The sequence below is a fragment of the Ipomoea nil genome, unplaced genomic scaffold (assembly GCF_001879475.1).
Source record: "Ipomoea nil cultivar Tokyo-kokei standard unplaced genomic scaffold, Asagao_1.1 scaffold0188, whole genome shotgun sequence".
Classification (NCBI taxonomy): Eukaryota; Viridiplantae; Streptophyta; class Magnoliopsida; order Solanales; family Convolvulaceae; genus Ipomoea; species Ipomoea nil.
Genome location: NW_017616616.1, coordinates 3586131 through 3610038, shown reverse-complemented (window position 1 = coordinate 3610038; position 23908 = coordinate 3586131). Strand labels below are relative to the sequence as shown.

At 33.0% G+C, this 23908-nt stretch overlaps 4 protein-coding genes across 5 annotated transcripts; all 4 read right to left on the bottom strand.

The window, feature by feature from the left end:
- Window positions 1-666: 666 nt before the first annotated feature.
- LOC109183726 (TMV resistance protein N-like) lies at window positions 667-19759 on the bottom strand. The gene is made up of 11 exons (XM_019333788.1): window positions 19085-19759; window positions 16429-17521; window positions 15542-15829; window positions 14153-15409; window positions 14026-14053; window positions 2808-3016; window positions 2461-2588; window positions 2174-2399; window positions 1818-1952; window positions 1343-1402; window positions 667-1138 (listed from the first exon to the last, which is right to left on the bottom strand). The coding sequence occupies exons 1-6, from the start codon at window positions 19573-19575 to the stop codon at window positions 2973-2975; spliced, it is 3201 nt and encodes a 1066-aa protein (XP_019189333.1). The 5' UTR covers window positions 19576-19759; the 3' UTR covers window positions 667-1138; window positions 1343-1402; window positions 1818-1952; window positions 2174-2399; window positions 2461-2588; window positions 2808-2972.
- On the bottom strand, window positions 910-2558 carry LOC109186748 (serine/threonine-protein kinase STY17-like). The gene is made up of 4 exons (XM_019336870.1): window positions 2461-2558; window positions 2225-2354; window positions 1343-1402; window positions 910-1104 (listed from the first exon to the last, which is right to left on the bottom strand). Exons 1-4 carry the CDS (start codon window positions 2556-2558, stop codon window positions 910-912), a joined length of 483 nt encoding a protein of 160 aa, XP_019192415.1.
- LOC109183821 (toll/interleukin-1 receptor-like protein) lies at window positions 7627-9055 on the bottom strand. Its single transcript, XM_019333884.1, has 2 exons — window positions 8369-9055; window positions 7627-7894 (listed from the first exon to the last, which is right to left on the bottom strand). Exon 1 carries the CDS (start codon window positions 8899-8901, stop codon window positions 8380-8382), a length of 522 nt encoding a protein of 173 aa, XP_019189429.1. The 5' UTR covers window positions 8902-9055; the 3' UTR covers window positions 7627-7894; window positions 8369-8379.
- Window positions 10885-13502, bottom strand: LOC109183809. 2 transcript variants are annotated; one of them, XR_002054634.1, is made up of 7 exons: window positions 13212-13502; window positions 12897-13050; window positions 12317-12430; window positions 12080-12118; window positions 11874-12005; window positions 11409-11471; window positions 10885-11235 (listed from the first exon to the last, which is right to left on the bottom strand). XR_002054634.1 is itself a non-coding variant. In XM_019333874.1 (7 exons), exons 2-7 carry the CDS (start codon window positions 13037-13039, stop codon window positions 11108-11110), a joined length of 600 nt encoding a protein of 199 aa, XP_019189419.1. In that variant the 5' UTR covers window positions 13040-13050; window positions 13212-13502; the 3' UTR covers window positions 10885-11107. The 2 variants fall into 2 exon arrangements, 1 of the variants encoding a protein (XP_019189419.1); XM_019333874.1 differs by having other exon boundaries at window positions 11409-11452.
- Window positions 19760-23908: the final 4149 nt, after the last annotated feature.

The following is a 23908-nucleotide window of genomic DNA, read 5'->3' as shown; positions in this document are numbered from 1 at the left end:
TATGCACCATGCATGGTGCATACGGATGCAAAAACGACAGCGTTTTGACGTCTAACTTTAAAAAAAAAAAAAAAAAAAAAATCAAAATTACATAACTACACATCATAATTTCATAACTATACATCCAGAATTACATAACTACATATCCATAATTTCATAACTATACATCCATAATTGCATAACTACACATCCATAACTTCATAACTATACATCCAGAATTGAATAACTACACATTCATAACTTCATAACTATACATTCAGAATTGCATAACTACACATCCATAACTTCATAACTATACATCCAGAATTGCATAACTACACATCCATAACTTCATAACTATACATCCAGAATTTCATAACTACACATCCATAACTTCATAACTATACATCCAGAATTGCATAACTACACATCCATAACTTCATAACTACATTTCCAGAATTGCATAACTATACATCCAAAATTGCATAACTAAAAACCCAGAATGAATAAACTAAAAAATGAATAACATAATGTTGTTGCTGTGAATCGAAACTGATTTTTTTAAGTAGGACGCGCTTTTTGATGCAAAACGACGTCGTTTTTGCATCCGTATACACCATGCATGATGCATACGGATGCACAGCATAATTTGCCCTCTATCAAGCTACACAAACACAATGGAAGTGCTTTGGAGGATATCACTCAATATAGAAGATTAATTGGAAAATTGCTATATCTCACCATTACAAGACCAGACATCAATTTTGCTACAGAGCAATTATCTTAGAATCTGACCGGGCAACCTGTCTCGACACCATGAGATTTGTCACAGGGTTCTACATCTTAGCTACTGCCCTTTGGTGTCATGGAGGTCTAAGAAGCTAGTAACAGTTTCGAAATCCTCTTCTGAGGCAGAATATAGAGCCCTTGTTACTGCAACTTGTGAAATATAATGGATAACCCATTTACTTGAAGCCTCGGAAGTTGATGATCATGGCTAAGCTCTCTTATTCTTGGACAGACTTCTGCTATTGCCATAGCAGAAAATCCGGTGTGCCATGAAAGCATATAATATCCCCAAAAGCTCAATTCCAGGCTTCCAGCTTCCGAATCACAAATATCCATCTGTAATGGCCATATTGCAAGCAGATAATATGCCCTACATTTCCCGTTTAAGTAGAAGAGAATGTGAATAACAAAATAGATTTTGAAAGGATTACATAATAGATAAAAATCATGAAATGACTTTCCACAATACTCCAAGGCATTTAAAAAAAAAAAAAAAAAAAAAAAAAAAAAAAAAAAAAAAAACTTCTTTAACTGTATGATTCATCTAATTAAAAGGGAGTGTAAGGATGCCTACCAAATTAGAACAAACTACTACTTGTTTCTCCAAGGGAACCCCTGTGAACAATGTTAAGACCTGTAGCATGAAAATATGAAGAAAAGATAAGAATTTACACTAATTGCTCATATACAACCACGGCAAAACACAACCACTTTGAGTTGTTTTATTACTTATCATAAATTAATATTAATATTTCTACTAATTAGAGCATTATTAGCTAAAGATATCGGCAACATTGGAACACCTTACAAGAAATCAAAATATAAAATCTTCGTGTATGTACAAAGTTCTAAATTCTGGGGTTGACATATTATAGTGAACAATTAGGAAAGATAAACACTAAAATTAGGCTCTAGCTCTTTTACTTGTTCTTGAAGTGGAGTTTGTTTAGCACTAATTTCCTATGGAGAGAACCCATACAACATCACTATGGGGGTCTAATATTAGTCAATGCAGTGGCATTTTAATTTACAGAGACAAAGATCAGTACCTCAAATATTTGCATCAAGAATGTCTTGATTGATTTGCTTTTGTGTATAACGATCTCACTTCCAACTTCCAGTCTACCAATTTACTTTGGATCAACCTCATACTTCTCAAGAAGTGAAGTAACCCAACGGTCAAACTGCAGATCAAAAAATGAATAAGTTGGACCAGATCACATAAAGATAATATTTTACAAAAGTGAAGTTATTCTACCACTTTAGACAACACAAAGTCATAAAGCTATTGAACTAATTAAACATAAAGGTATTGAACTAATTAAACATAGCCCAACCAAGCAAATTCCCTACCACGGCTTCAACATCTAACAGAATCCAATTTTTTAAAAAATAGAGCTAATACCTCGTTGAAATGACACCCTCCACCTCACTTCGGAGGCGTGATGTCTCTCACAGGTGCATCTGTCATTAGCCCTGAGAGACCGAAATCACATATCTTTACTGTCCAATGCTTATTCACAAGACAATTTGCAGTTTTTAGATCTCGAGGAACTATCTTGGTGCGATGAATGCACATCAACCCTCTTAGTACGCAGATAGAAAATAACAGTCAGTTAATAAACAATAGCCTGCAACACAAAACCTATCATCATAATTTCACAATTGTTTTTAAACATAAAAATAACCTACCTGCATATGTCACATAGCATCTTAAGTCTCCTCCGCCAGCTGAGCAGCTTCTTTTGACCACTTAAATGAATCAAATAGTAAAGTGATGCCATATCCATGTACTCGGTAACCAAGGACAGATGTGGAGGCTTTGTACAAGCACCGAGAAACAATATAAGTATAAGCAAAAGGCATCCGCTAAATCAGTAATGCTTCAATATCAAATAAATCAATCAACAGCAGCTGGAGAAAGGCATACAATTCGGATGGAAATTTGATTGCAGAAATCCTCCATACATATGGTAAATAAGCCACTCTGTTAACCTTTAAATATGTTCAAAAGTTAATGTATTCTTCAATCTTCATACCTACTGTTAGATATTGGTGGCGCTAATATTCTGTTGCCAAATGACTGATTTTTTGTAGTGTGATCTTCAATAATACCAGTTTCTTCTCTTTTCTTCCACCTGCACTCCAAAACTTTCTTCTTTCTGCTTGTTTTATTCCACAGATCTTTCTTTCTGAAATCCAATTCAACCAGGAATTTCATTATAGGTAAGAATACAATCAAAACAACAATTTGAATTTATGATTCATATAATTAATAATTAATATAGAGGATGACTCAAATTAAAGAGAGAGAAAAACAACTAGAAATAATCGGTATGGGGAACAGTACACCTCCTAACCTCATTGTCCATATGGAATGAAGATTCTCCCAACCTTGAAAGTCCTTCAACTTTTTGCAACCAGAGGAATGCAAGTGACATAACCTAGTACAAGGCACGTGTACTAAATTAACCATGTACCACACCTTCGATGCATTCTGCATTAAGCACAAAAGAAGAGCGCTCCAGTCACTTCACTCTGCTACATTCTGTCCAACATCTACCATCCTCGAGCATGTATGAGATGTGCACAACATGAACAAAAAGATCTTTTGGTGCTTCCAGAAATTCTTCAGTGTTCTACCCAACTTTGGTGACGGGTAGAAGTTGTAGGGAGCCATCTTTATCTCTGTACAATGCTTCAACTCCTATTTTCTTCACCAGACTTGCTTCAACTCTTAATGATGATCTAATCCTCCTCTCTATGTACATTCCTTCATAAATTTCAATTATAGGTGTAGCTTTGATGACTTCTCCGGCTTTTATATCCCCATACCCAAAATCGTAAAGAATATTAGCTGTAATGACATGTAAAAATGACAATCCTTCCACTTCTAATTTGATCCCACGATAATTCCACCATGTTAGTGGGAAGTTTTTGGAATCATGCTTTTCAATTGTGATGCCACAATGACAATAAAGTGGTGGGAGTACTGGAGCCGAATTGAACACAACGAAAAGAATAAATCCATAAAATTCCAATGTATGATTGGATGATGGAAATTGAAATGATATTGAAGATATTTCTTTCTGACATCTAATCCAACCAGAAATTTCATTACAAGCAAAAAGACCATTGGAATTGAAGAAGCGTTTTAAAACCTGTGAAAGGAAATCAAACATATGTGACAATAGTAAGAATTAATGGATAGAAATTACATATACAGCACTAAAATTTTGTCAATAATAATTAATATGTACCTCGTTAACACTTCCTGAGAAATCGGTATGGGGAACACCTCCAAACCCCATTGTCCTTATGGAATGAAGGTTCTCCCAACCTTCAAACTCCTTCAACTTTTTGCAACCGACGAGATGCAAATGATGCAACCCCGTACAATTTGATAAGTTTGATACTTTTTCAATCAACTCACAATTTTGAACCTTAAGATCTTGAAGTTTTGGAGGAAGTTCTGGGAGCAATTTCAGGTTTTGACAATCATCTAAGTAGATTTCAATAACATTGGGAGGAAATTGTGGAAGCATTTTAAGGTTTTGGCAATCATTTAAATAAATTTCAGAAAGATTTGGAGGAAGTTCTGGAAGCATTTCCAACTTTTCACAACCACCTAAACAAATATCCGTAAGATTGGGAGGAAATTCTGTGAGCATTTTAAGATTTTTGCAACTAGATAAAATAATTGTCTTAAGATTGAGAGGAAGTTTTGGGAGCATTTCAAGGTTTTCACAACCATCTAAAGTAATATCCACAAGATTTGGAGGAAGAATTGGAAGCATTTTAAGACTTTTGCAACTAACTAAAAAAATATTCCTAAGGTTAAGTGGAAGCTCTTGGATCATTTTTAGATTGTCACAATGGTACAATTCAAGCTCTTCAACAGTGTGAGGAAGTTGTTGGAGTACTTCTTGGTCCTTGCAGAAATTCAACCGAATTGATTTAAGGTTGAACAAATGAGATAGGTTGGAGACCACCCCATAAGTACTGGTAAATACAAGACTTAGACTTTGTAATGAGGTTAAATTTCCAAACATTTCAGGGGATACTACAAGTTCGAACGCACCGGTCATATTAAGAGCTTGCAGTGACCGCAAATGGCTGACATTCTTTGGAAGTTTCTTTAACTTTCGACAGTTATCAAAACTTAAAGAAAATAATTTCCCCAATTCTCCGATGGAAGAATGCACCTTTAATAAACCTGAGCAATCAGAAAATGATAACTTACGGAGATTTTGACAGCCACTAAAGTTTGGAGTCCTTGTGAGATGTTTGCAGTGAGAGAAATCCAAAGACTTGAGACAAGGAATATACTGTTTTCATCAATTCAATAAACAAAAAGCAACAGAAATTAAAAACTTATATTGAATTATAATTTCTTATTAACTATTTTGCTATAACAATGAGTTATAGATACAAATAAAATATTATCAAATTACCTTTAGAGGGGCTTTAAATTCTTTGATGTTGCTATTCTCCATTTTCAAACTCACAAGCTTCTCAAAAAAACCACTTGATGAAATATTGATATATTTCAAAGGACAATGGTTCCATTGCAAACATCTAAGCTTCTTGGAACTGGATAGATGTTTGAATTTTCCATCAAGATGGACTTTATTACCAATTTCAAGAATTCTTAAATTCTCCATATTTTTAAATGCTTTTGTATTGTACTTCACATTTTTCATAGGAGAATACGTGAATACAATCACCTCAATCTTTCTTGTACCCTACAGAAAAAGCAAAATTAGTTAAACAAACATATAGGCTATTTTGTGTGGTACACAAAAGGCAAAATTAGTTAAACAAACACATAGGCTATTTTGTGTGGTACATAAATGACTATTATTTTAAGAGAACAACAATTTAGTGTATAGAAATCTTTAGAGGGTTTTAGCTAGCGAATATGGTTTATATTCTTTAGATTAAATTCAACTAAATATACTTCAAGTTTGAAGTATTACTAGGTTTGTCTTTAACTTACAAGCTTACCATAATAGTCCTATGAGTTTGAGATGTTACCATCTTTGGTCCTCAACTTACAAGTCTACTATACCATAATAAGTTCCTCAACTTCTTTAAAGCTACTTAGTACGCTTGTAAGTTGAGGGTCAAAGTTGGTATTGCCTCAAACTCAGATGACCTTTAGTAGAATTTGGACTACTAGTGGTAGTTTTTGAAAAGTTGGATGACTTATTGTGGTAGGCTTGTAAGTTGATAACCAAAGTTGGTAATGCCGCAAACTCAGAGGACCCTTATTGAAATTTACTCTATTCTTTATAAGAGAACGAAGGATAATTCAAATTTTTCTTGAAATAAAATATTCAAATGTTAATGATCAAAACCTTTTGCTATTTCAACTATTGATAATGTGAAACTTTTTTCGATGATGAGAAAAAATCGTAGTCACTATCTAAAAGCGTGCACAAAATAAACCTAAAGCGATGTACGCAAAATTTAGAAAATCTAACACATTTATGCATTGAGTCTTGGCAAATAATAGAAAATCATTAGTTTGTGTCATGTTAATCCCATAAGAAATTATCAAGAAGATAATTTGTGGTAAATAAATAGTTATTAATATTTTCATGAGAGGTAAAAGAATCTCTTCGTCATTTAATTTTGATATGAAGTAGTAACATTAGTTGATGTAAGATTTATGCATAATAATTGAGAATGAGACAAATTTAAAAATCATTACCTTTTCCCCTATAAGCACATCATGGATATCATAAGGACACCACAATCGACTACGCTCACCAAGATTGTTTGGCGACTCCGAACGAACAATTTCCCTCCCCATCTCTCGGATTAAGCTATGCATAGTAACCCAATACTCCTCACTATTTATCAAGCATTTGTCAACCAAGTCTTGAATTTCAATGTCTGAGAAATATCCCATGTTATCAATTTTCTCCTTAGAAACTCTACCCGAGAAACAAACAAGATCAAGAAAAAGAGATTTTATATGATCATCTGGAAGCCCATCATAACTAATCTTAAGTTTAGCTTGAATGTCCTTATGAGGAATTCCTTTCAATTTTTCAAAAGCACTAATCCACTCCTTTTTCGGTTTACGACACAGATAAGCTCCTAAAACTTCAAGAGCTAATGGAAGTCCATTACAATAAGCAACTATGTCATCTAGAAGCTTATTATAATCTTCTTTTTGCAACGCAGGCTCTCCAAATGCATGTAGGCTAAACAGCTGCAAAGACTCTTCATGGCTCAATACCTCAACTTCATAATGTTCATCCACATTGAACTCTTTAAAAACATGGGCCTCCCTTGTTGTTAAAATAAGTCTACTTCCTCCCCCAAACCAGTCTCGTCCTCCACATAATTTATTGAATTGATTTCTATGCTCCAAATTATCAATGACTATGAGACACTTTTTGGCTTGAAGTCTCCTTTTCATCAACATGATTCCTTCATCTATATTGTTAATGTCGATCTTCTCATTCAAAAGCTGTTGAAAAAGCTGTTTTTGTAATTTTTTGATCTTCTTATCTACTTTCATAATATTTATCCCATTATCTAGTTGCCCTGAAATTGCTGAATCTATCTCAAGAAAACATCTGCTTTCAAAGTATTTAAAAAGCTGATTATAAACAGCTTTAGCAATAGTTGTTTTCCCAATACCCCCCATACCATATATCCCGACCATACGAACATCATCATTTGATTCTCCATGCAATAACTGAACCACACGCTCAACACGATAATCAAGTCCAACTTTGTGCTTGGCAACAAACATTGGTGCATGGCTGACTATACATTGGACCTCCTCGATTATTGAATTGATGAAATTGGATTCATATCTTCAGTATTCATATAGAAAATGAAAGCATTATGATGAAACTTGCAAATGAATATATAATCAGTCTCTAAATAAAGTGTCTCTGTAATTCAATAATCATATATGTGTGTGCACGCCTGCGTGTGAAGTATATTATTAATATGCAACTTTGAATGTATGCTCAATTATGAGATATTCAATTATTTGCAACATCATATATAGAGATGCCCAATGCAATGTAAGTTTGAATGAAGGACATCTATAATCAAAAGTTTTGTCCAATGGGGCATAACTCATTACAAATAAAATAAGGTGAAAGTATTTTGCATGTTTGGTTCACACATGCGAATCATAATCGAATGGGTATCAAATACTTGGTAACGGTGATGGATTTTAGTGAAAATATTTTGCATGTTTGGTAGTAGTATAGGGTGGAATGACAATGATTATCAATAATGTTGTTTGGTTATGTATGATTCAATAATGGGAATAAAGATTTTAAAAATACAAGAACACAAAATCAAGACAATTGATTTTAATATAAAGACATCCAAAACACCAATATGAACAAAAATAAAATAAAATCAAAAATCTAAAAGCACTAATTAAAGGGGTTGAGAATGAATAAAAGAATGAAAGGGAATGATACCCTTATTTTATTTAGATATAAATTTTTCGGGATATTTGAAACTCATAGTAGTATTCTAAAACCTATTAACCAAACAATACCAATCAATTTGATACCCATTCCTTAGAGCTAAACATGTCAACCAAACACAGCCTAACAATTACTCAATTCAAATAATGAGAAATGGGGCAAGACCATACCCGTTGGCGACTCCTTTCAAATCCCATCCCGACATATCGGCGACTTTAGTGAGTGCATCTCTCCATTTCTGCACTTTATCACTCCCGTGAAAACGCTCTTTGTGCTTTGCCAAGGCCATGCCATAGTTCCCACTTTGCTTACGCACTTCGGAAGGATCAACGTTGTAAAAAATAGGAAAAACTTTAAGTTTTTCCTTCTCCTTGAGCTCCACAATTTCCACCAATTCATCAAGACACCACCTAGACGAGGCGTAATCTTTCGAGAAGACTATCACAGCGATTCTTGAACTTTGGATTGCTCTCATAAGCCCAGGAGCAAGATATTCACCCTTTCTGAGCTCCTCCTCGTCTCTAAATGTGCGGATTCCGGCTTGACGCAACGCAGAATAAAGATGATCAGTGAAAGTTTTGCGTGTGTCTTCACCTCTGAAGCTCAAGAACACATCGTAATCCCAAGGAAAGGATTCATGAGCGATTGAGGGTGTTGCCATAGATAGACAGATCAGAAAAGTGATGAGTAAAAGAAGGCCGAAAAGCTAGAAAAATTAGAGTGAAGATGACGAATAGGTGTTGAAATGGAAGAGTTGAATTTATAGAGATGAGATGGAGTCATGGAGATGGGTAATTAAGTAGGTAGGTGAGAAGGAAATAAAGGAAATGGAAATATGACAGAGATTGAGTGGATGACTGAGCTTGTTGAAGTCAGTCCAGAGAGAAATGACAAAGGGCATGTTTGGTAAAAATTTGGTTTATAGGCCAATTTTGACTTATTTAACCATTATTAATTGTTTGATTTAGTTAAAATATCAATAGAAATATTTGATTAATTAGTTTTTTGTAACTTCAAAAGGCTAAAATTCAAAAAGCTACTTCAAGCAACTTTTTCAATTAACTTTTTGAGAAAAGAAATTATACCAAACAGCTATCAGCTAACAGCTAATTTACCAAACACTTTTCTACAATCATCTAATGTTATCAACTATTTATACCAGCTAACAGTCATTTTACCAAACAGAGCCAAAATTAAAGGAAAGAGGAACGAAAATGCTTATCATTTACTTGGAAATTTCCTGATATAAATTTCCTACTATCTTCAAATAAATAAATAAATAAATAAAGGGAGAAGTGTCAAATAGGCCTATCTACTACTAGCAAGTGATCAATTCCCACTACGAACTAAATTAAAGTCTAATTAACCACACTTCCCTGCTAAATTTGTTCAATTGACAATTTTGCAAGTAATTGGCTTTTTTGTAGGTGGCTAACAAGTTACCAATTCAATTATTTTTTGATCTTCCTGCTTTCAAAAAAAAAAAGTTCGTAGTGAGAATTGAGCACTTGACAGTAATAAATGGACCTATTTGACACTTCTCCCATAAATAAAAATCTCTGCCTAATACCTCTAGATGAATTTTTTTTAAGGATAATACTAGATATGGCAAATTAAAATTTATCACTTCACAATATTTAATAAAATATTGGATACAAAAATGTAATCTAAATAATGTTTTTATAAATAAATTTTTCTTCTATTTCATTTTTTCCATCTACTTTTAATCTAATTCGAGATTGCTCACTTTTTCCACTTTTGCTCCATAACGTTATTCACATCCATGAAATTTTCTCTCACTACCAAAATGCTATATCATTCAATTTACAATTAATTATTATTTTTTTTCTTCATCAATACAATTCTTTCTAATTTTTCAAAATGGTCACACTTTCATATAACTTTATTAAGAGAGGTTAATTTCCTAGCTATTGCGTAGTGTATGTGGATCCCTGCGTCTCCGGAAGCGTTTTAACAAGCATGATTGTAGTACTGCATTTACTTCCACCAATAACTAGCTGGAGAGGAAATTATGAAGGGACAGACCATAAAAAGCTAAAGTGTCCTACAAAAATGTGTAGTATATGAAATGATTATATATAATTCTCCATTTTCATTTACCTCATTATGTTGTAAAAATTGCGCCTAAATGCCAGGCGCCGGCTGACCATCTATATTATCACTGTGGTGATTTAGACGGAACGGCCACCTAATTGGCGGATTAGTTATTATACATTTTTTTAAATGGATTATTTCATTTAAAATGATGTCATCATTTTTAACGAAATAACCCTAAATCATTCAAATCCTAGATATTTGTTGAGGTTGATATTTAATATTTTAGTATTAACTATTAAAGTATTAAATAATATATAATTATCAAGTTTTAAAAAACTTTTAAAAATTAAACAAGTTGTAAAAGCTAAAATAATATAAAAAACATAGGTGCCTGCAATTTTTTCAACAATGCAATAGAGTTTTAGGAAAGGGCGAGGGAATCGGTAATATTCACTGCAGATTTATTATAAAAAAAAATCTAAAGAGAAAAGATAACAATAAAAAATGAGAGGGAAATCTCGTAAAGATTGAGTGGAAAACTTAATTAAGTGAAGTCTAGAGATGGATGACAGGGAAAGAGGAAAGCTAAGGAAGAAAAGTGAAGGAAATTTCATAGAAATTGAGTGGAAGACAGCAAGGGAACTGCAGACCAGAAAGCTAAAGAAGAAAAGTGTAAAGAGGAAACATAAAGGATAAAGAGGAGGGACCACACAAGGATGGAATTTCATTCTGATCTACTGTGCATTAAAGGGTTCAAGGCATATTCTTTACAGCTCGATCCACACTCCAACTAAAAGGGTTCACTAACTCTAACTGCCACAGCAGAAAATCCGGTGTTCCATGAAAGCAGATAATATCCCCAAATGCTCAATTCCAGCTTCCGAATCACAAGCCGGCCTCCATCTGTAATGGCCATATTGCAAGCAGATAATATGCCCTACATTTAACGTTTAAGTATAAGAGAATGTGAATAACACAATAGATTTTGAAAGGATTACATAATAGATGAAAATCATGAAATGACTTTCCACAATGCACGAAGGCATTAAAAAAAAAAAACTTCTTCAACTGTATGATTCATCTGATTAAAAGGCAGGTTTGGATGCCTACCAAATTTGAACAAACTACTACAACTTGCTTCTCCAGGGGAGCCCCTACGAACAATGCTAAGACCTGTAGCATGAAAGTACGAAGAAAAGATAAGAATTTACACTAATTGCTCATATAAACCCACTGCAAAACACAACCACTTTGAGTTATTTTGTTACTTATCATAAGTTAATATTAATATTTCTACTAATTAGAGCATTATTAGCTAAAGATAACATCAACATTGGAACACCTTACAAGAAATCAAAATATAAAATCTTCATGTATATACAAAGTTCTAAATTCTGGGGTTGGACATATTATAGTGAACAATTAAGAAAGATAAACACTAAAATTAGGCTCTAGCTCTTCTTGAAGTGGAGTTTATTTAGCACTAATTTCCTATGGAGAGAATCCATACAACATCACTATGGGGGCCTAATATTACTCAATGCAGTGGCATTTTACAGAGACAAGAATCAGTACCTCAAATATTTGCATAGGAATGTCTTGATTGATTTGCTTTTGTGTATAACGGTCTCGCTTCCAACTTCCAGTCTACCAATTTGCTTTGGATCAACCTCATACTTCTCAAGAAGTGAAGTAAAAACGGTCAAACTGCAGATCAACAAATGAATAGGTTAGACCAGATCACATAAAGACAATATTTTGCAAAAGTAAAGTTATTCTACCACTTTAGACAGGAAAAGACATCCGCTAAATCAGTAATGCTGCAATATCAAATAAGTAAATCAACATATATCAACTGGAGAAAGGCATACAATTTGGGTCCCTGAGGCGGGTGAAAAACTAAAAAGAGACAAGTTAGTGTAAATACATATTGAAAGAAATAGAGCTAATTACTTGGACAATATGACCAATATTTCAAAAACAAAAAATAAATAAAAGAGAGAGAGACGATAAGATACCTTAGGATGGAAATTTCATTGCAGAAATCCTCCATGTTTTCAGCAGTCAAATCTTGCTCCAACAAAACTTTGATTGCAACTTCTATTCCATTCCAAATGCCACGAAAAGATTCTCTGAAGAATCCTAAAAATGGACAGGAATTAAGCAGTAACAGTAAAATGACAAAAATAAATAAATGGCGTGAATGTTTTTACCAAGACTTGCAGGTGAATCTATTTTGGCTTCCCATGCATACCAATAGATAATGTTTCTTAGTGCTTTGAGAAAGAATTTGAAAGATTGGTAAAAAATCATAGTTCACAGTGGTTAAGTTTGCACCACTGAAAGAACACAACACACACATATTTCTGGCAACTAGTAATATATTTTTTTAAAAGTCTCATATTTGTTGTCTTTAGAACCCCATTTTAAGCACCTAGCAGTATGGTTGAAAGCATATTCGCATTCATGAAATATAAATTATGGTAAATAAGCCACTCTTCTTAATGGTCTTCTGGTCCTTCTTCCAGCTCTGTTAACCTTTAAATATGTTCAAAATTAATGATATACGTGCCTCCTTGTATTATTCAATCTTCATACCTACTATAAGATATCCGTGCTGCTAATATTCTGTTGCCAAATGACTGGTATTCTCTTTTCTTCCATCTGCACTCCAGAACTTTCTTCTCTCTACTTGTTTTTTTCCACAGATCTTTCTTTCTGGCATCCAATCCAAATTCCATCGGGAATTTCACTATAGGTAAGAATACAATCAAAACAACGATTGGAATTTATGATTCGTATAAAAATCTGTGAAAGAAAATCAATAATTAATATAGAGGATGACTGAAATTAAAGAGAGAGAAAAACATTTTCAAAAAAAAAAAAAGAGAGAGAAAAACAATATATATGTACCTCCTTAATCGGTATGGGGAACACCACCTAACCTCATTGTCCGTATGGAATTAAGATTCTCCCAACCTTAAAAGTCCTTCAACCTTTTGCAACCAAAGAAATGCAAGTGACACAACCTAGTACAAGACACGTGTACTAAATTTTAACCTCGAAAGAAGAGCGCTCCAATCACTCTACTCTGCTCCGTTCTATCCACAACACCTACCATCCTCGAGTATGTGTGAGACGTACACAACATGAACAAAAAGATCTTTTTTGGTCTCACATTTGGCTCCTCCTCCTCCTCCAGTGTTCTACCCAACTTTAGTGAGGGGTAGAAGTTGTAGGGAGCCATCTTTATCTCTATACAATGCTTCAACTCCTATGTTTTTCACCACACTTGCTTTAACTCTTATTTCCTTTTCCAGACATGCTTCACCTATTGATATATACCCATCTCTGTAGAATCCTTCATAAACTTCAGTTCTAGGTGTAGCTTTGATGACTTCTCCGGCTTTTATATCTCCATTCCCATAACGGAAAAGATCATTAGGTGTAATGACATGTAAAAATGAAATTCCTTCCGCTTCTAATTGGATCGCACCATGATAAATATCTCGTGAGAAGTCTTTGGAATCATGCTTTTCAAATCTGATGTGATAATGACAATAAAGTGGAGGGAGTAGTGGAGCCGGATTGAACACAACCAAAAAAACAAATCCATAAAATTCCAATGTATTATTCTTCAAATTGGATGATGGATATTCAAATGATATTGACGATTTTTCTTTCTGACGTCTAATCCCACCAGGAATTTCATTACAAGCAAGAAGACCATTGGAATTCATGGAGCGTTTTAAAACCTGTGAAAGGAAATCAAACATATGCAACAATAGTAAGAATTACTAGATAGAAATTACATATATAGCACTCAAATTGAAGAGTGGAAAAAACATATGTACCTCCTTAATGCTTTCTGAGAAATCGGTATGGGGAACACCTCCAAACCCCATTGTCCTTATGGAATGAAGATTCTCCCAACCTTTAAACTCCTTCAACTTTTTGCAATTGATGAGATGCAAATGACGCAACCCCGTACAATTTGATAAGTTTGATACTTTTTCAATCAACTCACAATTTTCAACCCTAAGATCTTGAAGTTTTGGAGGAAGTTCTGGGAGCAATTTCAGGTTTTGGCAATCATCTAAGAAGATATCAGTAACATTGGGAGGAAATTTTGGAAGCATTTTAAAGTTTCTGCAACTAGATAGAGTAATTTTATAAAGATCCAGAGGAAGTACTGGGAGCATTTTAAGATCATTGCACCTATATAATCTAATTTTTCTAAGATTGGGAGGAAGTTCTGGGAGCATTTTTAAGTTTTTCCAATCATCTAACTTAATTTTCTCAAGATTGAGAGGAAGTTCTGGAAGCATTTCAAAATTTTCACAACCACCTAAAAAAATCTTCCTAAGATTGGGAGGAAATTCTGTGAGCATTTTAAGGTTTTTGCAACTAGATAAACTAATTCTCTTAAGATTGAGAGGAAGTTTTGGGAGCATTTCAAGGTTTTCACAGCCATCTAATTCAATTTCCTCAAGATTGGGAGGAAGTTTTGGGAGCATTTCAAGGTTTTCACAGCCATCTAAACTAATACTCTCAAGATTGGGAGGAAGTTTTGGAAGAATTTTAAGACTTCTGCAACTATGTAAACGAATACTCCTAAGGTTAAGTGGAAGCTCTAGAATCATTTTTAGATTGTGACAACGATACAAACAGACCTCTTCAACAGTGTGAGGAAGTTGTTGGAGTACTTGTTGGTCCTTGCAGAAATTCAAGCTAATTGATTTAAGGTTGAACAAATGAGACAGGTTGGAGACCACCCCATAAGTACTGGTGCCTTGAAGACTTAGTGTTCGTAATGAGGTTAAATTTCCAAAAATTTCAGGGGATGCTTTAAGTTCAAACGAATAGAACATATTAAGAGCTTGCAGTGACCGCAAATGGCTGACATTCTTTGGAAGTTTCTTTAACTTTTGACAGTGAAAAAACTCTAAAGAAACTAATTTCCCCAATTCTCCGATGGAAGAATGCACCTTTAACAAACTTGAGCAACAGTGAAATGATAACTTACGGAGATTATGACAGCCACTAAAGTTCGGAGTCCTTGTGAGATGTTTGCACCAAGACAAATCCAAAGACTCGAGACAAGGAAAATACTGTTTTGATCAATTCAATAAACAAAAAAAGCAACATAAATTAAAAACATATATTGAATTATAATTTATTATCTTTAACTATTTTCCTATAACAAATGAATTATAGATAAAAATAAAATATTATCGAATTACCTTTAGAGGGGCTTTAAATTCTTTGATGTTGCTATTCCCAATTTCCAGACTCACAAGCTTCTCAAAAAAACCATTTGATGGAAAATTGATAGATTTCAAAGGGCAATGATTCCATTGCAAACATCTAAGCACCTTGGAACTGGATAGATGTTTGAATTTTCCATCAAGATGGACTTCATCAATTTCAAGAATTCTTAAATTCTCCATGTTCTTAAATGCTTTTGTATTGTACTTCACATTTTTCATAGGAGAATAGTTGAATACAATCACCTCAATCTTTTTTGTACCCTACACATAAAAAGTAAAATTAGTTAAACAAACACATAGGCTATTTTTGTATGGTAAATAAATGACTATTTTAAGAGAACACCAATTTAGTGTATACAAATCTTTAGAGGGTTTTTGCTAGTGAAATATGGTTTATATTCTTTAGATTAAATTCCACTAGATGTACTTCGAGTTTGAGGTATTACTAGCTTTGGTCTTTAACTTACAAGTCTACCATAATAAGTCATTCAATTCTCTAAAACTTCCAATAATAATGTGTAACTTTTTTTTTTTTTTCAAATTGATGATTAGAAAAATTCGTAGTTACTATCCAAAAGCGTGCCCAAAATAAATCTAAAGTGAAGTATACAAAATTTAGAAAATCTAACACATTTATGCATTGAGGCTCGGCAAATAATAGAAAATCATTAGTTGCTGTCATGTTAATCCCATAAGAAATAAATTATCAAGAAGATAATTTGTGGTAAATAAATAGTTATTAATTTATTATTATTTCATAAGAGTTAAAGAATGTCTTATTTTGATATGAAATAGTAACATTAGTTGATGTAAGATTTATGCATAATAATAGAGAACGAGACAAATTTAAAAATCATTACCTTTTCCCCTATAAGCACATCATGGATATCATAAGGACACCACAATCGACTACGCTCACCAGGATTGTTGGGTGACTCCGAACGAATAATTTCTCTCCCCATCTCTCGAATTAAGCTATGCATACTAATCTCAGACCACTCATCAAAATTTAGCAAGCATTTGTCAACCAAGTCTTGAATTTCAATGTCTGAGAAATACCCCATGTTATCAATTTTCTCCTTAGAAACTCCACCGGAGAAACAAACAAGATCAAGAAAAAGAGATTTTATATGATCATCTGGAAGCCCATCATAACTAATCTTAAGTTTAGCTTGAATGTCATTATGAGGAATTCCTTTCAATTTTTCAAATGCACTAACCCACTCCTTTTTCGATTTATGACACAGATAAGCCCCTAAAACTTCAAGAGCTAATGGAAGTCCCTCACAATAAGCAACTATGTCATCTAGAAGCTTATTATAATCTTCATTTTGCAACGCAGGCTCTCCAAATGCATGTAGACTAAACAGCTGCAAAGACTCCTCATGGTTCAATACCTTAACTTCATAATGTTCGTCCACATTCAACTCTTTAAAAACATGTGCCTCTCTTGTGGTTAAAATAAGTCTACTTCCTCCACCAAACCAATCTCGTCCTCCACATAATTTATTAAATTGATTTCTATGCTCCAAATTATCAAGGACAATAAGACACTTTCTTGCTTGAAGTCGCCTTTTCATCAACATGATTCCTTCGTCTATACTGCCAATGTCGATCTCCTCATTAAAAAGCTTCTTAAAAAGCTGCTTTTGTATAGTTTTTATCTGATTGTCTTGTTGCCCTGAAGTTGTTGAATCTATCTCTATAAAGCAGCTCCTTTCAAAATATACAAAAAGCCTGTTATAGACCGCTTTTGCAAGAGTTGTCTTCCCAATACCTCCCATACCATGTAACCCAATCATACGGACACCATCATGAGGTTCTCCAAGCAATAACTGAACCACATGCTCAACACGATAATCAAGTCCTACCGTGTTAGGCACAAACATGGGTACTTGTCTTACTATCAACCGAACCTCCTTGATTATTGCATTGATAAACTTGGATTCATATCTTCAATATTCAAATAGAAAACAAAAATATAATGAAGAAATTTGAGATTGAATACATAAGGTCATAAGGAGACTCTAAATGTGAAGTATATTATGTATATTCAACATAGAATGTGTGCTCTTTAATTTTATGTGATATTCAATTATTTGCAACGTCATATAGATGCCCAATGCAATATAAGTATGAATCATGGACAAATGAGATAGCATTCGTGTTCATTGGAACTAAACTTAAATAATAACTCAGTATAAAATTGTTCAGGTGTAGTTTCATTCAATTTTAAATATGATCGAATAAATAAAATTAAAATTAATTATGATCCATATTATCCAATCGCACATAATTGATCTAAAAAATTTAGAATTGTCTGAAGAAAATAATAACGAGAAAGCAATACCCGTTAGTGGTACGGACCTGGCAATTCGTGTATACGTGTCCGTTAACGGGTCGACACGATAACGACACGAATACGATAAGGCTAAACACGGACACGACACGTTATGGTTAACGGGTTTAAATTTTCAACACGAACACGAACACGATTTGTTTACGGGTTAAACGGGTTGACACGATAGACACGTTTTGTTAACAGGTTTCAAGTCGTGTCGACACGATATGACACGAAACTCGTTTAAACCCGCTATTTCTATTAATCTATTATATATCAATTCATATATTCTTAATGTATTACAACAAATTCATTCCGTGCATCGCACGGGTGCAAATACTAGTATATTTAAAAAACTAAAATTTAAAGTTAAGTTCTATAAAAAAAGAAATAAAACCTACAATTCAATTCATCAAACAAACTAAAAGTATTCAATTCAAAACATTCATAACATGATAAAATAACATACAAAAATCATAATTAAAGGAGTTCATACAAGTTTTTAGAATAAAATTGAACACAATCAAAGTTTAAATTTCAAATTGTTGAACATCAATAATTGGTGTAGGATCTTGGTCAAATGTAATAAATTCATCCTTAGTCATGTACATACTATCTTTTGTAATCTCAACAATCGTTCTTACATAAATGACAATGATTCTTAGCGGGTTATAAACAGGTTTGGTAAACGGGTTAACACGATAATATTAACGAGTTAAACGGGTTTTTAATATGTTTAACGGGTTAACCCGTTAAGACACGAAACATAACGGGTCCTTAACGGGTCAACCCGTTAACGACCCGGGACATGTTAAGGCTAAACACTAACCCGTTATTTTTGTGTCCGATTTCGTGTCGTGTTAACGGATCGTGTCCATAATTGTCAGGTCTAAGTGGTACCTTTTTAATCCTATCCCCACACTTTTTATTTTTGGAAAAATTGTTTTAAATATAATATAATTATAAGATATTGAAATACTTTTTTTTTTTTGAAATCATATTGAAATACATTTTATTTTACTTTTAACCTTAACTGATTTTGTAAAGATATAACATATGACTTCGGGAAAAAAGACCCCTCTCAAATAAATAAAGGACTAAAACCCAATAGCACATGATTGCTCACAAAAATTAAGAATTATTCAAAAAATAGTAATCAGAAAGTAATACCATACCCATTGTTGATGCCTTGCAAATCCCATCCCGACATATCTGCAACTTTAGTGAGAGCATCTCTCCACTTTTGTACTTTATCACCTTTCCCAAAACGTTCTTCGTGCTTTGCAAAAGCCAAGCCATAGTTCCCATTTTGCTTACGCACTTCAGAAGGATCAACATCATAAAAAATGGGAAAAACTATTTGTTTTCCCTTCTCCTTACACTCCACAATTTGCAAAACTTCATCAAGGCACCACCTAGAGGATGCATAGTTTTTTGAGAAGACTATCATAGAGATTCTCGAATTTTGAATCGCTCTCGTGAGCTCAGGAGCAAGATATTCACCCCTTCTGAGTTCTTCATCATCTCTAAATGTACGAATTCCAGTTTGATACAGCGCAGTGTAAAGATGATCAGTAAAAGTTTTGCGTGTATCCTCACCTCTGAAGCTCAAGAAAACATCGTATTCCCAAGAAAAAGATTCATGAGCGATTGGGGGAGTTGCCATCGATGGACAGAAAGCTGAGTAAAACAAGGAATGATATTGAAAGCTATAAAAATTAGAGTGCAGATGAATAGCTGTGAACGAAATTGAAGACTTGAATTTATAGAGAGAAATTATTGTAAAGTAGGTGAGAAAGGAACTGGAAGTATCATAGAGACTCAGTGGATGACTCAGCTTGTTGAAGTACAGAGAGAAATGACAAAAGGAAAGAGGAAAGAAAATGCTTCTCATTTACATAGAAATTTTCTGGATTGAAAAGTCCAATTCGCCTTTTCTAAGCGAAATTATTCTGTGCATCATGGTTCATATAGTGCTATTTAGATAATAAAAAATATTTCGTATATTATTCGTGTACTTAGTGTACATTATATATAATAATATATTTTTAGTATTTAAATAATATATTTTTTCTTATTATAAGTTACATTTTTAATATATTAAAAATTAAAAACACATTATTTGATGAAGTACCAAGAGTCAATATCACCTTCGGAGACTCGAACCCATGACCTCTACTATAAAGGAGCAACTTGGTGTCATTAGACTACAAGGTCCTTGATCACTAAAATATTTTTTCCTATCAAAATTAAATAATTTTAATAGAATTTCCTTCAAACTTAAAATAATATTTAACTTCACAACTCCTAAAATATTATTTAAATTTAATAACATATTTGCAATCGCCAAATATACCTTCATTTATTATATAAATCTCAAACATGAAGTTGGTAATATTTACGGAAGATTTATTATAAAAGAAAAAAAAATGTAAAGAGAAAAGTAAAAGGAAAAATGAAGAGGGAAATTGAGTGGAAGACAGGCAGACAGCTAACTGAAGTCCCATAGTCGTCGGTGTAGGACACAGAGCATTTATATCACGCGGGGATACTTTGATATCTTTTTATTACATTTTTTTTTCAAACATTTTTATTATAGTCTTAGTTACCCATGAAAATTGCTTTGAAAATGTTATAAAAATTTGTTACTTTAAAATGGTTTCAGGTTATCACTATTAGACTGTCCAAAATTTTTTATTAAATAAGATCACAAGACGAATTTCATCTAGATCATGTTTTCAAATTGTGGTTATAAACTTCCCGTACATCAAATATTATTAATAAAATTGTATACTTTGAAAATATTACTATCAGATTCACAATTATTGGACTGTCAAAAATTGGGTGGACTACATTCTTTCATGCTATCTAAACAAAGAATCCAAGAAATTTCAATGTACTTCTCAAAGATATTTTGATGATCATCTCCCTCAAACTTAAATGCCAAAAGACAAAAGTGGATGACTCAGCCAACCTGTTAGAGTGCAGAGAGAAATGACAAAAGGAAAGCGGAAAGAAAATGCTTATCATTTATTATCTCCCTCCTATCTTATGTGTTTGGTTCGGTTAACGAAACTTGTTTGGAGTTATTTTAATTCAATTTTTCATAATATTAAATTTAGTATTAGTATACAAAATTTATATATTCAGAAAGAGTTAATTCCCCCAAAGGTCCCTTGTCTTTTGTGGTAATTTCAAATTTAGTCTAAGACTATCATTTTTGTCATTTAACATCTCATATTACGGAGTATTATTTTTTAAATACTTTTAGTCATTGTCATGACTTTTTCTATTTTTAGTAAAGACAACTTTTTCTTTTAATATTTTTCTTTTGTTATTTTTTCAGTTTCAGCTAATTTAACTGGTTTACAACTTGAGGTAACCTCTGATTTTTAGGAATCATATTTTAAACCGATTTTTAGTAAAGTTCTAAACCAATGAAACCGGTTGAAACAGAAAAAATAACAAAAGAAAAATATGAATAAACAAAAATGCACTTACTAAAAATAAGAAAAGTCATGAGAATGACAAAAAATGTCCAAAAACTAATAGTCTAGGATGTTAAAAAGGCAAAAACGATAGTCTTAGACTAAATTTAAAATTATAATTTGAGTTTTATTACATGAACTTCTAAATCTTATTTTTTGATGTGGCGGACACTGATAAGCTACTTTTTCATGTGAGCCCCAATAAAAATGTCTACTTTAAGATTTTGTGTGAAAATAAAAGTTTGAGTAGAAAATTGAAATACATATATTTTCCTTATAATTTTAAGCTAATGCCGGGGGAGGAGGAAATTATTAAGGGATAGGGAAGAGAAAGTGTCCTACAATAATTTGTATTGTAGTATATCATATGCTTATAACCCTCCATTTTCATCCCCCTAATGAAGATGTAGGAACCGACTTTATTAAGAAAGTCCATTTTGCAAATCCAATTTTCTCATTTTTGCCCTAGCTATGTATACTACGAATTATATGAATTAAAAAAAAATATTAGTAAAGTAACATATTTGAATTTTTTTAGTTAGTTTTAAAATAATATTTATTTTAATTTTTAATTTAATTAGCATTAACTTGATGAATTTTGTTTTATTATAAGTGCTACCTCTAAAATTAACACAAAAACCTGTATGCTTGTGTAAGCAAAAACAATGTAGAAGATGAGATTGGTTTTTCTGAATTTTCCGAGCTATAGCACTACATGCAACCCTACGCCTACATGCAACCCTACTATACGGCAGGGCCCAAATATTTCACATAATTAATATTTTTCAAAAATAATATTCACCTACTCATTATAACGAAAATAAAAATAATAATAGCTCCGAAAAGGTGATTGATCAAGTTGGTGAAGAATGATTTTTGTACTAGAAGATCATGAATTCAATTCTTCTTAACAATTTTTCTATCGAGCCTATCAAATTAGATCTTCTTACACAGTATTTAAATGAAATAAATTATACAAACATTTAATCTAAATAACATTTTTGAAAAATAACCAACACCTACTCACTAATTCATCATGACAAAAATACTTGGATTGAACACAAACCCAAAATACAAATCCATAAAATTCATTCCAATAATGTATAATTCTTCAAAATGCATATCTTGTTGATTATGAGTGTCAGAATGTTCAGCTAAATAAGCAATAGGACTTCTCCTCACAGCTTGACAGTAGTTATGTCTTATAATAATCTAGATAGCGCCTAGTTCTAAGGAGGCAAAGTCTTATAATGAGGCCATACAATTTGAGTGTTGGAGGCAAGCTATGAAAGCAGAAATTGAGGCCTTGCAGGCAATAATACATGGGTTCTTACTGACTTGCAATTGCCACCCTCTGAACAACTGTGGAGAGATCAATTCACTGCATTTTACAGAGACAAGGATTAGTACCTCAAATATTTGCATCAAGAATGTCTTGATCGATTTGCTTTTGTGTATAACGGTCTCGATTCCAACTTCCAGTCTACCAATTTGCTTTGGATCAACACCCTCCACCTCACATCGGAGACGTGATGTCTGTCACAGGTGCATCTGTCATTATATTAGCCTTGAGCCCTTGACAGACCGAAATCACATATCTTTACTGTCCAATGCTTATTCACAAGACAATTTGCACTTTTTAGATCTCGAGGAACCATCTTCGTGCGATGCATGAATGGACATCAACCCTCTTAGTACGCAGATAGAAAATAACAGTCAGTTAATAAACAATAGCCTGCAATACAAAACCCATCATCATAATTTTAAACATAAAAATAACCCACCTGCATATGTCACATAGCATCTTAAGTCTCCTCCGCCAGCTGAGCAGCTTCTTTTGACCACTTAAATGAATGAAATAGTAAAGTGATCCCATATCCATGTACTCAGTAACCATGGATAGATGTGGACGCTTTGTGCAAGCACAGAAAAACAATATAACTATAAGGAAAAGACATAAAAATAAAAAATAAAAAAAGAGAGAGAGACGACAAGATACCTTAGGATGGAAATTTCATTGCAGAAATCCTCCATGTTTTCAGCAGTCAAATCTTGCTCCATTCCAAATGACACCGAAAAAATTCTCCGAAGAATCCTAAAAATGGGCAGGAATTAAGCAGTAACAGTAAAATGACAAAAATAAATAAATGGCGTGAATGTTTTTATCCAGACTTGCAGGTGAATCTATTTTGGCTTCCTATGCATATCTATAGATAATGTTTCTTAGTGCTTTGAGAAAGAATTTGAAAGAACACTACACACACATATTTTCTTCAACCAGTAATAAATTTTTTTAAAAGTCTCATATTTGTTGTCTTTAGAACCCCATTTTAAGCACCTAGCCGTATGGTTGAAAGCGTATTCGCATTCATGAAATATAAATTATGGTAAATAAGCCACTCTTCTTAATGCTCTTCTGGTCCTTTTCCGGCTCTGTTAACATTTAAATATGTTCAAAAGTTAATGATATCTGTTATTCTTCAATCTTCATACCTACTGTAAGATATCTGT